The following is a 16,475-nucleotide window of genomic DNA, read 5'->3' on the forward strand; positions in this document are numbered from 1 at the left end:
TCTCCCCTCCCCTCCCTCCCTCCCTCCCTATCTCTCTCCCCTCCCCCCTCCCTCCCTCCCTCTCTCTCTCCCCTCCCCCCTCCCTCCCTCCCTCTCTCTCTCCCCTCCCCCCTCCCTCCCTCCCTCTCTCCCTCCCTCTTTCCCACCTCTCTCTCCCTCTCTCTCTCTCCCTCCCTCCCTCTCTCTCTTCCCCCCTCCCTCCCTCCTTCTCTCTCTCCCCTCCCTCCCTTCCTCCCTCTCTCTCTCCCCTCCCCCCTCCCTCTCCTTCCCCCTCTCCCTTGCCCTCCCTCCCTCTTCCTCTCCCTTGCCCTCCCTCCCTCTCCGTCTCCCTTGCCCTCCCTCCCTCTCCGTCTCCCTTGCCCTCCCTCCCTCTCCCTCTCCCTCCCCCGTCTCCTCTTTGTTTCTGTCTCTTGTCTCCCTCTCCCTCTCTCCCCCCCTCACCTCCCCTCTCCCTCCTTCACCTCCCCCTCCCCCTCCCCCTCTCCCTCTCCCTCTCCCTCTCCCTCTCCCTCTCCTTCCCCCCTCTCCTTCCCCCTCCCTTTCCCCCTCTCCCTCCCCCTCCCCTTCCCCATCTCCCTCCCCTTCCCCCTTCACCTCCCCCTCTCCCTCTCCTTCGCCCCTCTCCCTCTCCCTCTCCCTCTCCCTCCCCCTCCCCCTCCCCCTTCACCTCCCCCTCTCCCTCTCCCTCTCCTTCCCCCCTCCCCCCTCCCACTCCCCCTTCACCTCCAGCTCCCCCTTCACCTCCCCGTCCCCCTTCACCTCCCGCTCCCCCTTCACCTCCCGCTCCCCCTTCACCTCCTGCTCCCCCTTCACCTCCCGCTCCCCCTTCACCTCCTGCTCCCCCTTCACCTCCCGCTCCCACTTCATCTCCCCCTCCCTCTTCACCTCCCCCTCCCCCTTCACCTACTCCCCCTCCCCCTTCACCTCCCCCCCTCCCCCTTCGCCTCCCCCTCCCCCTTCACCTCCCCCTCCCCCTTCACCTCCCTCTCCCCCTTCACCTCCCCCTCTCCCTTCACCTCCCCCTCTCCCTTCACCTCCCCCTCTCCCTTCACCTCCCCCTCTCCCTTCACCTCCCCCTCTCCCTTCACCTCCCCCTCTCCCTTCACCTCCCCCTCTCCCTTCACCTCCCCCTCTCCTTCTCTCTCTCCTTCTCCCGTCCCTCCCCCTCCACTTCCCCCTCCCCCTCCCTTCCTCTCCCTCTCTCCCTCTCCCACCCTTTGATACATATCTAATCTATATCTTGATCCCCTTTTTCCTCACTTTTTGCACCGCCTAGACTGGTGAAGACATTCTTTCTCAAATCTTTTCACCGCCCCTCCTTTTTCCCTCGTGTCTCCATCTTCCTCCCATATCCTTTTTTTTTCCACAGACCCCCTTCTCTTCATCTCTTCATTCCAAGGACACATGAAGTTGTACTGGCTCTAGAGGTGGGGGAAGGGTGCAGAACAGGGGCTAGTGAGTGCAAACAAGGGTTCATGCCCCACACACATCCGCCCAGCCACCTGGCCCTGACTTGACTGTCATCATTTTTGTTGGTCCTGGAGTACTGTGTGGTTGGTGCTTGGTAAGGTGTGCAGTGATTTTGAGAGGGTAATACGTGGGTTTATACATATATTGTGCAGACTGTTAAGAAATATTGTCTCGGCTGGAGTAGGATTATTAAGTGTGCATGTCAGCCTCAATGACTTGTTAGTGATTCTATGTTTCATATATTATTTGGTGTAATGGGCTTGGAGTTTGTGTGAATAAAAGACTGGATTTTACTATTAGAAACTTTAGATACCACAGAAGTTTTGTGTGCTCTAGCAGGAATTGCAAGTATGAAAGAAAATTATTCATTATGTATGTCCTTTAAAGAGTATGAGTGAGTCTTAGCATCGATATAGTATGCATATGGATATGTGTTCAATGCTAAAGGAAGAATGACTTGCAAATATTAATTACAAATATGACCTTCAAGTATTCTTGAATGTTAGTGTTAAAAATGGTTTGCAAGATTTGTACATCATACTTTTAAACTTGCATGTGCATATCAGACACGTGATGATATACAGGTACTGAGCAGTATGTTTTTGATAATTTATTGCTTTTTCCTTTCTTTCCCTCTTTTTCTCTTTTTGTTTTCACTTTCTTTGTCTTAATGTTTCTTCTTCCCCTTTTCCTTTGCCTACATACTTCATTATTACTTCCAACCCTCCCTTTCCCTTTTCTCACTTTGTCAGTCTGTCTGTCTCTCCATCCCTCCCCTCCCCTCCCCTCCCTCCCCTCCTCTCCCCTCCCGTCCCCTCCTCTCCTCTCCCCTCCCTCACCTTTCCCTATCCCCCTTCCCTTCCCCTTTCTCTTCCCCTTCCCTTCCTCTTCCCCTTCCCCTCCCTTTCCTCTTCCCTTCCCCTTTCCCTTCCCCTCCCTTCCCCCTTCCTTTCCCTCTTTCCTTCCCTTCCCCTCCCTCTTCTTCCCTTCCCCCTTCCCTTCCCTTCCCATCTCTTTCCTTCCCTTCCCTTCCCTCTTCTTCCCTTCCCTTCCCTTTCCTTCGCTTCCCTTCCCTTCTCTTCCCTTCCCTTCCCTTCCCTTCTCTTCCCTTCCCTTCCCTTCCCTTCCCTTGCCTTCCCTTCCCTTCCCTTCCCTTCCCTTCCCTTCCCTTCCCTTCCCTTCCCTTCCCTTCCCTTCCCTTCCCTTCCCTTCCCTTCCCTTCCCTTCCCTTCCCTTCCCTTCCCTTCCCTTCCCTTCCCTTCCCTACTTTTCACTTCCTTCCCATACTCTGTCCACATATCATGATTTTATTTTTAGACACACTGATATAATTTTTTATTGGAAGGATGCCCTGTTTCTATAGAAAGAGCTTACAGAGTTCTAAAGGTTTAGCATATCTTTTCCAGGTATATTGAAGAACATGTGCAGAGGACTGGTGTGGCCATTGAAACCCAAGGTTTCACCTTCATTACCAGTGGCAGGAAGCGGGAATCCCTTACTGTAAGCCTTGTTTTTGTGTGTTTACTAAACATCTTGAGGAATAGAGTACACTTAGGTTGCTTTTTTTTGAGATACAGAAGATAGCATTGAAGTGAATTTGTGACAGTATGTGTGCATGTTTCAGAAAATTGAAATCATGATTGAAATGGATCAGACATGGTAAAAGGTTAAAGATTTTGTTTGATTGGTCAGTGTTATATATTTTTATTCTATTCATCTCTTTCCAGGGAAATGCTACACTTCATCTTTATCCCCACTTCAAGCCCCTGCAAGACATTGAGGGTGAGTAATGTTACTGGTTAACCGCCGGGGATGGCTTGTATAGACTTGCCATGCTCTCAGTGTATTTAGTTTATTAATTGTATTTACATGAAGATGGCTCCACAAATGCTTAGTCACCAATGAGTCAATCACTAGTCTGTCCTAACTCACCTGATTACCATTTTCCTTGAATTTTGGAAATACTTTATATTATTTTTATTTTGCTATTAGTATTGTTTATAATTTTATAATTATAATGTCAAAAGTAATAATAACAGCATTGATGCTAATAGCAATAGTGAAAATACATTTTTTCCTGAAAACTCAAGGAAGGGGAATATTGGGTGAGGTCATGTAAGACTACCAATAGGCTCTTCAGTGCCCACCTATTTGTAGATATATTTCCAGTCACATTTTCTCCATAGCAGTGAATTAATAATGTTTGATGATGCAGTAGGGGAATCGACACGTGTAATGACAGTTTGTATATATATTTTTCATAGGAAACTACATGTATTTTGTTGTTGTTGCTGTTGTTGTTGCTGTTGTTGTTGCTGTTGTTGTTGCTGTTGTTGTTGCTGTTGTTGTTGCTGTTGTTGTTGCTGTTGTTGCTGTTGTTGTTGTTGTTATAGTTATAGTTATAGTTATAGTTGTTGTTGTTGTTGTTGTTGTTGTTGTTGTTGTTGTTGTTGTTGTTGTTGTTGTTGTTGTTGTTGTTGTTGTTGTTGTTGTTGTTGTTGTTGTTGTTGTTGTTGTTGTTGTTGTTGTTGTTGTTCTATACATATTTGCTGAACCAAAGTAAATTGATAGTGTTTGATAAAACTGGTTAACATTTGATATTAGACTTTCTTGTTCCAACTCTTACTCTTTTTATGTTATGATTCTTATGAGTGACTTCATGTGTGTGGGGTGTAGGGGGAATAGATTTCCTTTTGTACTGTTTTCCATTGGGAGCCATGTAACATGGGGCTAATAGATATTAACCACATTGCTGTTTAATGGATTGTTGAACCATGAATCTGTGAAGTTTGTTAGATGTAAATTTGACATTACAGTATTAAATTCAAAACCTAGTTGGAATCTGGTCCTTTTTGGCTTATGACAATACTTCTTTTTTTTATCTTTGAAATGCCTTGTGATTTATTTCCATTTTTATTATTTGAGACCAAATACACTATAATAGGATTGATAAGCTTTTGTGGGTGTAACAGTCTTTTGTAGAACCATTTTCTATATGTAGATGACATATTATTTTCTGAGTATGATTTTTGATATGTAAAATGTTAAATTCTCATAATTGCAAGCATGATACTAAATGATTCTGCCATAACTTGTAACGTGTAAAAAAAAAAATGAAAAAGAGATAAAGAGAGGAGAGAGAGAAAAAAATGTGTTGGTGCTGGTGTGACTGTTATCTACCACTCTTCCTCTGTCTGTGGGGCGCTTGTGCACGTGTGCGGAAATCACAGCTGTGTCCTATCTGTTTTTGTCTCTCACTGATAGTTTGAAGATTTCACATAGGGATTTTCTTATTCTAAACTCTAGACTTTGTGTTTCTGGAAATAAGGACTTCAGTTGTCAAAGCCTATATAAGCCTAAAGATAGGAAAGCTCTCTTTCTCTGCTGTAGTGAATAAATATAGATATGTAATATTCTTTTATTTTAGGGAGAATCACATGACAAGAGTTACTTAACTCTTGATTTCCAAAACATCCTGTTAGCTTTTGGTTCAACGCTGAGAAAGTGTGAGATACAGCCCATCAGATTTGTCTTTATTTGTTCCTTTGTTCTTCATCATTACTTTTACAGCATTAAAAGAAGCTTAAAAGAGATGACCTTTGAGTATAAGTGCAATAATCTCAATGAACTGATTTCATGGTTAGATTGTTCTGCTGTAATAAGCATGTAAGCACTGTACAAGTTTTTGAATTCAGGTATATCAGAGGCACAGTCTTTTTTTGGAAGATGTATGTGGCTTAGTCTGATTGGTTGGAACCTATCTGAGACCAGTTTCAGTGTATATTCATTTAAACTCCATTTATTTTAATGCAAAATGATGATAAAGATCCTTAGATACTTTCGTTCCACATGTTATTATGTTCATGGAAATTATTTAAATGTTCATAGGTGATTTTATCCAGAAAAGTTTGTTTTTGTAGAGTGTAACATGAAACCGAGTATGTGGCTGGGGGTGATAAGCACTGTCTTTCTGTGACGTCACCCATACTGGGTATATATAAGTTGTCCTGTAGCTGTCCCTCAGCAGTCAAGTCCTGGGCTTGGTCCTGAACAGAGCTCTCTGTACCAAATCATAGTGTTGAATATTGGTTCTGAAGCATAGCAGTTTACCATCATGACAGGTGTTAGTGCTGGAATTCACGGAAGGAGAAGAAGAGTAGTACCTACACTGCTTTGTTCTAAGGAGTGTGAATGCATCATGCCTTTAACTAAAAAGGTATATGATACATCTGATTAAATTTTTAGTGCATGAGTAATAAGACATTAATTATTATAGGTGTTTTGGCTTACAATTTTTTTCTCAAGGTTTGTTACATATTTGTTAAGGAAGACAATTTGTATCAGTTGTGTGGAGGTCTTCAGGTCTATGTGTTGAGGATGTCTCTTCTTTGGGCTCCTAGCGAGATTACATAGCGAGCTGCCCAATGAAGGGCTGTTCTCAACATGTGCAGTCTACAGCAACCCAGAGCCACGTGATCAACATACTGACTTAGTAATATATAGCGATATACATGTAATGAAAGGTTTACTGTATATTTTTATTATACTATAGCTCAAAGTTACTTAAAAGAACCTATGTAATCTTTGCACGTTTGTTATAATAGCTGTTATGTGAAGACATGAATTAATACTGAAATTTGTCTGGTTTCCTTACAGGTGTTGTGGATTACTTGAATACAGAGATTAGCACTTCAAAGCAGAAGAAATTCAGTCTGGTAACTTTTATTGATACCCCTGGTCTGGTTGATGGAGACATGAAGTATCCATTTGATGTTAATCAGTCCATGCTTTGGCTGGGTAAGTTTGATGTAACCAGAATTGTTTCTTTTTTTGTGTGTATGTGAAAAACATTGTTGACAAAAAGTCATTAATCCTATTCTGTGAAGTGAATCTTATTACTTCTAGTGAATCATACTAAAGAAGCATTAATACTTTCAGGTGACCTGTGTGATTTGATCTTTGTGTTCTTTGACCCAATTGGCCAAGCATTGTGCAAGAGAACTTTAAACATTGTGGAGCAGTTGAATGAAACTCATTCAGAACGTATTCGCTTCTACCTCTCCAAAGCTGATGAAGCAGGTCATGAGAGTGACAGGCAGAGGTAGGAAAAGATATTCCAACATTGGTTTCCTTGAAAAAAAAGAAAAAGAAAGAAATGGTAAAGGAAGGTTTAGGAGGCTTTTAAGGTTGAGCATAGATGAGTTTTGTGAATTTCAAAATTAGAATTATTGAATGTTTATATGCTAATCTTTTAAGTTGTTAGTATTATCAAAGGTTTATAATTTTTTCATGATGGAGTTGAATAATTATTTTTTCCTCTTTCTCACAGGGTAATGATGCAAATTGTACAAGAATTATGTAAGCGTCCAGGCCTTAACAAGACTGGCTTTGATATGCCAACAATTTACATTCCCAATCCAAACAAGGTACATTAGTGATGTTGTGTGTGCTTTGATGCTTTTGATATTCTTTAAGATCACATTGAAAATATTAGTATGGATTTCCTGTGTGATGACATTTTTAATCAATTTTTTATTTTTCAGGGAAGTCGCTGTGTGAACCAAATTGAAGAGGTTTGCCGAGACATTGAGAAGACTATTAATCAGACAATCCAGAACACACTCAACCAATTGGAAAGGGACTGTGACCAGATTTCAACACTTGTTGATGAAGCCATTGAAGCTGATAACACCTCAAGGGCCTATAATTTTCGTGCTAAGGTAAGCCTTGTACGCTTGAGTGCTAAGTAAAATTCTTGGATTATAAAGTATGTCTTTTTTACTTGTTTTCTGTTTCTTAGAGTTGTTTCATGATAATTTCCTACTGAACGACTAGTATACTGGCTCTATATAATTTTAAGATTTCTTATTTTATGATATGCTTAGGTAATCTGGTTTCATTCAAAAACAGTAGTATATAATTAACAAAAAATTGAGATGCACAAAATGCCTAATGGAAACTGTGCTTGATATTTCAGGCAAAAGGGATGGGACTCTCCTTATTTGGAATCCTGCTACCGATTATACTGATGCTGGAAGTTCTCCTTTCTTCTGCTCCAAAGGAACTTGTTAATAATCTCTTTGGAGAGTCACTTGCTGACACATTAGCAACTTATATGGTAGGTCTTACTGATCCATAGTCTGTCATACTAAGCATATATTTTCATTAGATAAATGTTTTTGGTGCAAGATATATATTGTATATTTTATACATTCTCTTTTTTTCCTTTTGTTTTAACTCAGAGTTGTTGAAGTATTTAGATTGTGTTTGTTTTTCAGGCCCCTTTAACATCTTTCTGGATGGCCATTGGTGAGGATAATCAAATGGTGGTGCTTGCTGTTGTGCTAATTGTGTCTGGCACATTCCTCATTATCTCTCGCTACTGCAGCAAGACGAGGCCCACTTTACAGCGCCGCTCAAAGAAGGCCCTGCTTGAAAAGCGAGAATATGTTAATTCCCATGTGAAGGGACAAAAGGTAAGTTATCTTTTTTTTCCTCTTGATTATTTTTGTAAATGTATGTGGTATTATAAGTGTCCCATATCATAGGTCTAGTGAGAATGATGTGTTGAACAGGCGTTATTCTTTTATATATTTGTGTTTCATTTTAATTTTTCCTTTTTGCAACAGAAAAAACTCTACTCAGAATACCTGCAGCAAAGTGTGTCTGATCAAGATTTATAAAAGTAGTCAGCTGAAGGCTTGGTCTGATGATAGCAAAATGACACCTTTTGTTAAGTACAAAAATGAAAAGAAAAAGAGAGGAGAAAGGAAGAGGAAATCACCCAGTGCCTAATTTTTTATACTGTAAATGAAGCCAAAGAACAGTATTTTTCTATAAATCATTGAATGCATGGCTGTAGCACTGACTGTTTATAAATGCACACGCACACAATAACTCTCACTCTCATACACACTCACTCACACACACTTACACTCACACACACACTCACATTCACATACTAACTCACTCACACTCACACACACACACATTCACACACTCATTCACATTCACACTCACATTCACACACTCATTCACATTCACACACTCACATGCACATTCACATTCACATTGGCACACTCTCACTCTCGCTCTCACTCTCATGCATTAGTACACAAACACACATGGGCATGTGAACATGTACATCAGTGCACATACACATGCATATATTTATATGTGCACATGTACATAAATGCATATATAACTGGCACATGTTCACCTGTGCATATGCATACATATACACATTTACATTTATTCATATACATATACTCATAAATACACACATTCACATGTACACATCCAATTTCATGTATACATTTACATATACACATTCACATGTATACAAGCACATATATACATATACATTTACATATACATATATATACACTTACATTTAGATATGCATACATACACATGCATGTGAATATGTACTGCATTTATACTCATGTACATGGAGGGCATAAAATTTGTTTTAACAAATATTTACCTCTTAGCTGTAATAGACTATATTTGTGTAACTGTGTTAGTATGCACTTGTTTTGAGATCAAATAGCTACTTATATAGGATTTTGTTTTTAGCAAGATGGTGATACTTCATTTGATAAAATGTTAAATTTCATTTTTGACCACTGGTTGTGCAAAGCAGAAATTGTTAAATGTTTTTGAATAAAATAGTAGGATAGTCAAGATTTTTAATAGATCAACCTTACTTTTTTGGTTTCCTTTTGTGCATATTGTGCATGCATAAATAATTTTGTTATTGTCTGAATAGTATTTATGAGATTTACCATCAAGGTATGGAAAAGGAAAACCAATAAATAGATTAATAATATAAGGAGAAACAGATAACAAATTTTTAATATATCAAGCATAACAATAATTGTCCACACATTTGCTAAATATAAACACAGATTAAATAGTTAATGTGACCATCAGTTATCCTTTTTTGATGAATACAGGGAAGCTGAAGACAGATTAATTGGCTGAAAGTACTAATAAACTAATGTGTGAACTGATAGGGGAAGGGGAAGGGGAGGCAAATAGTATGTTCATAGAGGAGACAACCATAAACTTTTATGATGGCTAAAGTAACCTGAAAAAAGGCAACCATTATTTGATCATTAATCTTCCCATTCATCATGCTTATTTTTCTAAAGGAAATCTAGATTTTATCAATTATTTACAAAGACCAATAATGTATTGTTTATGAAGACCAATGATGTATAAGTTTTATGCAAATATTCATGAGTAATGATTACCATGTTTTATCAATCAAAGTAGTTTCACACATTTTTATGCTCAATAAAAAGTTAAGCAAACTAAGGAATAAAGATGCCCTCATTCAAGTCATAGATTAACTGAAAATACCTCCTAATAATCCCAACTTGCAACAGTAACAGTAACAAGCCAAAATAAATGGTAATGTGATATTTTGAGGTCAATTCAGATTCTATGGGTGAACGGTTTAGAAAATGTTCAGACAAAATAATTTTTGTCTAAATATACAGTGCTTAGATCATCAGGTTCTTATATATATAGTAGTATTGCTTATCCTTAGAATTTAATTGTATACTTCACTCATGTCAGGGTGTGATCAGTGTATATCCGGTGTTAAATTGTGTATGTTGCCAGGACCTTTCAGTATCAAGTTTGTAAACCTGTGATAAAGTATGTTAGGGTGATTAAACATTTTATTGTCATGAAATGAGCTAGACCATCAATTTACTCATAGATTTTTTTCTCTATAACTTGCTTCTACATAATACCAAAAAGAAGTATTTGAATATGATGTTTTTTAGTATATTTGACTTTATTTGTATATGGTATGCGAGGCAGTTTGCTTATCTTGAAGGATATTTGTTCAGTATGTGCTCAATGATACAAAGTTTGCAAATATTGAATGTTTTTAAAGAGTGCCAGATGTGGATTTTTCATCTGTTTCATCAGATTTCCTCCAGGCCTCACCACCTCAGGTAGACTGTCCTTTGTCTGGTTAATGTTAATGGAATGCAGTTGTAATTCTTAGTAGTATATTTGTATGAATGGATGCTCAAAACAATTATTCAATATTCTTCCTTTTCCTTGGATCTTTTTCTGGTGTTTATTATTTAATTTAGCATAGAACATGACACTTCAGAAATGTACTTTGTACAGTTGTGTAAAAATTGTTTAGATCATAGTTTGGGTACTGCCAGAGTAATGCAGATGTCATGCCAGAACCGTTTAAGAAAATACAGTAATGAAAACTGAAAAGATAATGAAAATCTTTGCAAAAAGACAAAAAAGAAATAACTGACTCTTCTGTCAGCACAAGGTAGTGTTTACCATTGTTTTCCATAAGTCCAGTCTTCTGTAGATTTAAAGGTGGTTATTCATATTTTTAAGAATGCAGATATTTGCTTCCATGAATGAAATGTAATTTCACCAAACTGGAATGGCGATTTTATAATCCCTTTAGAATGTGTTTGGTTGTGAGTGTTCCTAAGTATTTCTTGTCCGTAAAGTTGCTCTGATGATATGCTTTTTATGTGTCAGTAAAGTTGCTTAGCGAGTGTTTGGCATAAATGTTAAGTTTATCTCTTATGAAAAAATGAATATTGATTCAAAGGTCTTGTTGGGTCTACCTTGAAAAGTTTAGAACCATTGAACAGACTGATCTGTCTTGTATTTTGTTTTTGTTCCTGTAATAAGGCCTTTATTCAGAATTTCTCATCTGCTTTCAGGTGAGTCACTATAACCATTATATTAAGCTATTGGATATTACCATTTAAGTATTTTTGTTTATTTCTGTTGTCAGCTGTACTTCTATATATTAATTTTAAGTCAAAGCTCTTGTATTTTTTCTGTTAAAAATAAAGAGTAAGATAACAATGTTTGTATGCTACTAGATTCCATATTCTTCATATTTTGTTAAGGCTCTTGAAATTCTTTGAATATATTTTTCTTTGTGAAATTTATTTATTTAGTGTATTGAGAGAATATAAATTTATAACATAATCAATTACTATATTAATATTTTTAGTCATTACTTTGTTCTATAATATTATTTGATTTTGCTTTAACCCAATGACCCTTGGTTACAAATTTGGTTTGCAGGCCATTAACACAGGGTTACTGGTGTTCAGTTGACAGTTTCCCGTTGGTGCCTGGCTCGTTTGGTAGTTTGCGAACAATATTAGATACCCAAAAGCTTATATTGATATAATTTTTTTCTTTTTCTTGACTTTCCACTTTAGGTTTTACTGCCTAAAAGTTTCACCATACAAATGATGCTGTTTTTATAGGAGAACAAGCTCTGTCTGATGAGCTGATGGTGCAGGAGTGATCCTGATGCGATGCTACCCACTACTTGGTCTACAACAGCCATGGCACGTACTCCCATGCCATCTGGTGGGAAAGGATTTAGCAAAGTAACTAGTATCTCATATGAACTGAAATCTGACTTTTATGTTAACTGATTATAGAAAAAAAAGTAAAAAAAAAGAAAAAAAAAAAAAAAAATTATAAAAGCATTACTTTATAGCTTCTGCTTGCTTCAATTCACAAAACAATAGTGTAAAAATATGAAAATGGTGGAGACAAAGAAATAGAACTTTAATTTTTCTTCTACATTAACAATCAAGAGTCAACCTGCCATCACTAAAACAATTGTGTAGTAACAGAGACTTTATTATGTATAGTATTGCTCTATAATATTGACTAGAAGTGTATGGAGATCTCTAGCTGCTGCTCGTCTATTTGGTGTTGGCTTGTTAGGGTTATTGAGAGGATGATGACCACATTTTTCAACAAGGGGAAAAAGTTCCGGGAATTTCTTGATAAGCCATATTGGTGGGCTGTGTAGAAGGCCTTGAGGAAGGTCTTCAGAAAATGCAGATGATGATAGCATTCCCTGTACAAAGCAGAAATAAGCGATATCATTAAGATGCAATTTCATGACTCGTTATGAGGTTGATGATAAGATAAGATTATTAGAATGATAATCTTCAATTTCAATATAAAATTAGACCGATACAAATTCCTGCACTTCAATGTAAAAATCGAGATAATGTAGAGCATTAAAATAAGTTAATGTACAACTAGGAAAGTCAGATTTCTTCAGCCTTGTATAATATTACAAAAAAGTAAAAGGAGTAACAGTAATAAGTATATGCAAGCAAATCTAAAGAAAGAAAGAAAGAAAGAAAGAAAAAAAAAAGGCCGAGTTTTTACATACCTTACACACAGCATAGAAATTATGATCTGATGAGACATGACCACAGAGATCTTCATAAGAAAAGCTCAAACAATCAGCACATCCAAATCCATCATTCACATGCTCTGTGACATCTGAAACATATCATATTTATAGGAAATGATATATGAACATTTAATGTTTTAAACAAATAATTGTACTAAACATCAAATGTCATAAACACTGTGGTAAAATATTGCATGAAAAGGGGTAAAGAGGAGTTAAAGATTAAGATAAAATATGTTTATGTCATAATTAGAGAGCATTATAGGATAGTATGGTAGTGAAAAGGGAAAAGAGGGGAGCAAGTGAAGTAGAGGAGAGATTTGTAGAAAGTGGAGGGATAAGGGGGTAGGGCAATTGAGTGAATTGCAATGTATCTGTGACGGGAAAGAATAGGGACATTGTTCAAGGAAAACAGAGGTGGCTGTTGAAGTAGGAGGAGAAGAATCCAGGGGATGAGAAATGGGGACTGGGGAAGGTGGTAGAGTATAAGGATGAATGTCTGGAGTGAAGGGGTCTGGTGAAGGACACTGTTGTGACAGAAGAGATTCAAGTGAGCATTCAGGTGGGAGTGGTAGAGAGGATGGGGTATGTTGCGAGAGTGTAAAAGGAAGGGGGGTGGGGGGAACCTGAGGAGGAGAAGGGTGGATATTGGCAAGATACTTTAAATGTAGGAGTAGAAACAGAGGGATTGGATGGTGGATGCAGGAGTGGAGTGTTCCCTTGGGTCATCTTTTTGAAGTTTTGGATGTTTTCAAGAGTTTCTGGAGGGGAGTTGGGTGAAGAGGACTGAGAAACAAAGGTTCTCTTGTGAGGAGGAGAAGAGGGGATAAATATCTGAGGAGCAGAAGAAGTAGAAGGTGTAGGAGACTATGTGGTAGGAGAGGGTGGAGTGGAACATTTGGGTTGCCTGGTGCTTCAAGTAGGTACTGGGGAAGTGTATAGATTGGGGAATCTGGATTTAAATTGGGAAAAGAATTTGACTGGGAGATTGGGCAAGTAGAGGTAGTATGGTCCAGGGTATAGGGAAGAGATACTGGGGGAGATGCAGAAACATCTTGAGAGATTTGGAATAAGTTGAGAGAGAAAAACCTCATCATCATGCTTCCTGTCTAGCCTCACATAGAGGGATGCCTTGTTTGAATCTGAGGATTGCTACCTCACATTCAAACTTATAGGCAGGGCAGCTCCTATCAAATACAATATGGGAGTCTCCACAGGTGGCACGTGTATGTGAGTGATCAGTCATGACCAGGTTGGGCACATAGAGGGCAGCGAGCTGTGGAGCAACAATGTTTGGCAAGGTGGCCAAAACGCCAACATTTCTGACATTGATGAGGAAGGGGTCGATATGGTTGGACATTTTAGGACAATCCACAAATATAAAGTTCATGGGAGAGGTCATGTCTATGGAAGCTAATCTTGGCAATATTGACATGATTGATTTATGCTGGCTTCTGGGAGGAATAGTGTAGTACTGTACTGCCACTGCATCATAATCAGCGAGGCAGATAAGTAGTGATTTTCACAGGCTGACCAGTTCTTGTTGTAAATAGGAAATGCATTTGTAGTGATAGAAACAGTTCCAGTACAAGTATTAAGAGGGGTGAAGTTTGGCAGGAATGGATTTGCTGGTAAGATCAGTTAGGGTATATAGTGCCCAAGCTTGGGATTCTGACATAACTGTGACAAGGTTTGGACAATCAGAGCGACTGCGAAAGGTAGCTTTGCCTACTTGTTTTTAGAGGCACTATTGAAAAAGAAGGGTATTCTCTGAGTAGGGGGCTGTGGGGGGGGGGGGGTCACAAAGAACTGATACCACTTGGCAGGCCCAAAGAGAGTACTCAAAAGGTTTGCTGAGATAAGAGGCAGTAGAAAGATGAGGGTGAGAAGAAGATGGGGTGGTGTGGAGTGTAGTTCTGTGGGGGAGAGGACAATAAGGAGGAAGAGTAGTAATAAGGGAAGTGGGGGTAGACACTGAAGAAGACTGCAGTAGGAGATGAAGAGGAGAATGTTGGGAGAGAGGAAGGGGTGCAATCTGGAGGTTGAATAATAACCTGGAGCTGGATTCACTAATGCACTCAAGATGGTAAAATCAATGGTAATTATAGTTACCACGGTGAACAGTCAGTGGTGGTATTCACTAACAACTTGCCATTGGAGTTACCATGGTAAATTTTGCCAGTGGTCGGAGCACTGGTAACTTCTGGGAAGACGATGTCACCACATGTTATCTCGTCCAAAAATCAATATTCCAGCAAAGTCTTTGCTTTGTTTTTATACCTAATATCATTAATATGATGGCAAACAATATGGACATAGTGAAGAAATGCAAATTTCACATGAAACTAGCTATCATAAAATCCACACAAATTCTTGTAAAATTATAGGTAGGACAACAATCTCCAAAAAGTATTGGCAAGAATGAGATAGAAATATTTCCTTTAATTCACGAGAGACGGTGATGAATAAAAATTGTGTTTGAGATGAGAAATAGATAATTTAATTAAAACTGTTAGGGCTGTTTCTTTGGTTTGTGGTAAACAATGATATATCAATATAGCAGTGTTATATTTGTTCTTTATTTATACAATATATATCAAGGGAAGTCTATCAAGATCACATATGACGGACATAATTTAATAAATATTCATTAATTTCTTCAATGTCTGCTTAAATGGTGTTTAAACTGTGACAATGCCTAAAAAAATCGTTCTGATTGGCCAAAGGAATCTAAAACATCATGTATGACACTTGCTGATTGGTGGAATTGCTTTACTAGAGCCCTCTGTTGGCTACCATTAAAATGAGTTACTTTACGATGGTAACATAGTCGATGCAAGTTACCATCTCTTTGTGAATCCCACTTTACCATCACTGGTAAATGCAATGGTAAATGACCGCTGGTAAATTCATTACAATTGCATGATAGTGAATCCAGCCCTAAGGTGGGTGGTTTGGAATGGATAGAATTGTCAATAAACATCAAGGAGTAATTATTTGCATCAGCAGTGGTTGGAAATGTGGTCAAAGGAGGAGCAGCAGATGGGCTAGTTGATGAAGAGGCAAGCCTTAATGCCCCTATCAAGGGTAAAGAATCTTTATTATTGGCCGTGGTGAGCCTGAATAAAATGGGGAAAAGAAATGGTCCACTCCTCCAGGTCCCCATAAGGACCTAGGCAATTAACCAAGGGAATACCGTGCCCATGGCTCCCGGAGGCCATTCATGACTGACACAAAGCCAGTTTTTCAACCTTTCAGCACGGCTTTCACACCTTAAGAATGGGCTAGAAGAAGGGGATGAAGAAGATACAGAAGAAGAAAAGGGGAGAAGAAAAGACCAAGCAAAATTAGTTGTATTTTCTTGGAAACAGCTGAGGACTGTTTATATAGTGGAACATCTAACTCAAGTTAGTTGACTATAAACTACAGAAGATTCTTTTCACTTACTCTATTGAAAATGTCAATTCATTTTACAAAAGATAATTTACTTTTTCAATTTAAATATAATTCTTCAAACAACATTCTAAATTCCTACTTACTGAGTCCTCTGGAAGTTGTGTCAACAATAACAATGTTCTCGGCATCTATAACTTTAACACTGCCATCATCACCGACAGCAAAGTTGTCAAGTGACACATCAGTCAAGTAGAGGGCAAAAGTTCCAGAAGAAAACTGCTGTGCCATTTCCAGCAACTGTCGGGCATAATCTGCTCGTACAATCCAAGGTTCATCGCCCTGTTCTGTCAGTGTAGGTCCAACATAATCT

General features: G+C 38.8%; 2 protein-coding genes across 4 annotated transcripts in view; one reads left to right on the plus strand and one right to left on the minus strand.

The window, feature by feature from the left end:
- The window catches only part of LOC113822817 (uncharacterized), a 67,298-nt gene extending 58,147 nt beyond the window's left edge, over window positions 1-9,151 (plus strand). The window contains exons 1-10 of one of the 2 annotated variants that reach the window (XM_027375345.2): window positions 1,532-2,054; window positions 2,877-2,970; window positions 3,198-3,252; window positions 6,127-6,267; window positions 6,409-6,571; window positions 6,800-6,896; window positions 7,014-7,190; window positions 7,448-7,588; window positions 7,749-7,946; window positions 8,100-9,151. In XM_027375345.2, coding sequence (XP_027231146.1) covers window positions 2,044-2,054; window positions 2,877-2,970; window positions 3,198-3,252; window positions 6,127-6,267; window positions 6,409-6,571; window positions 6,800-6,896; window positions 7,014-7,190; window positions 7,448-7,588; window positions 7,749-7,946; window positions 8,100-8,153 — 1,131 coding nt within the window. In that variant the 5' untranslated portion in view covers window positions 1,532-2,043 and the 3' untranslated portion in view covers window positions 8,154-9,151. Of the gene's footprint in view, window positions 1-1,531; window positions 2,055-2,876; window positions 2,971-3,197; window positions 3,253-6,126; window positions 6,268-6,408; window positions 6,572-6,799; window positions 6,897-7,013; window positions 7,191-7,447; window positions 7,589-7,748; window positions 7,947-8,099 lie in introns of those variants that run through there. The other variant, XM_070125679.1, reaches the window with a different exon arrangement.
- A 158-nt stretch (window positions 9,152-9,309) lies between these two features.
- The window catches only part of LOC113820685 (divergent protein kinase domain 2A), a gene marked incomplete in the record, with an annotated part of 12,452 nt that continues 5,286 nt past the window's right edge, over window positions 9,310-16,475 (minus strand). For both annotated transcript variants that reach the window (XM_070125680.1, XM_070125681.1), the window contains 3 exon segments: window positions 9,310-12,361; window positions 12,686-12,798; window positions 16,249-16,475. In XM_070125680.1, the coding sequence (XP_069981781.1) occupies window positions 12,140-12,361; window positions 12,686-12,798; window positions 16,249-16,475 (562 nt within the window).

This window comes from Penaeus vannamei, chromosome 9 (assembly GCF_042767895.1).
Source record: "Penaeus vannamei isolate JL-2024 chromosome 9, ASM4276789v1, whole genome shotgun sequence".
Taxonomy (NCBI): Eukaryota; Metazoa; Arthropoda; class Malacostraca; order Decapoda; family Penaeidae; genus Penaeus; species Penaeus vannamei.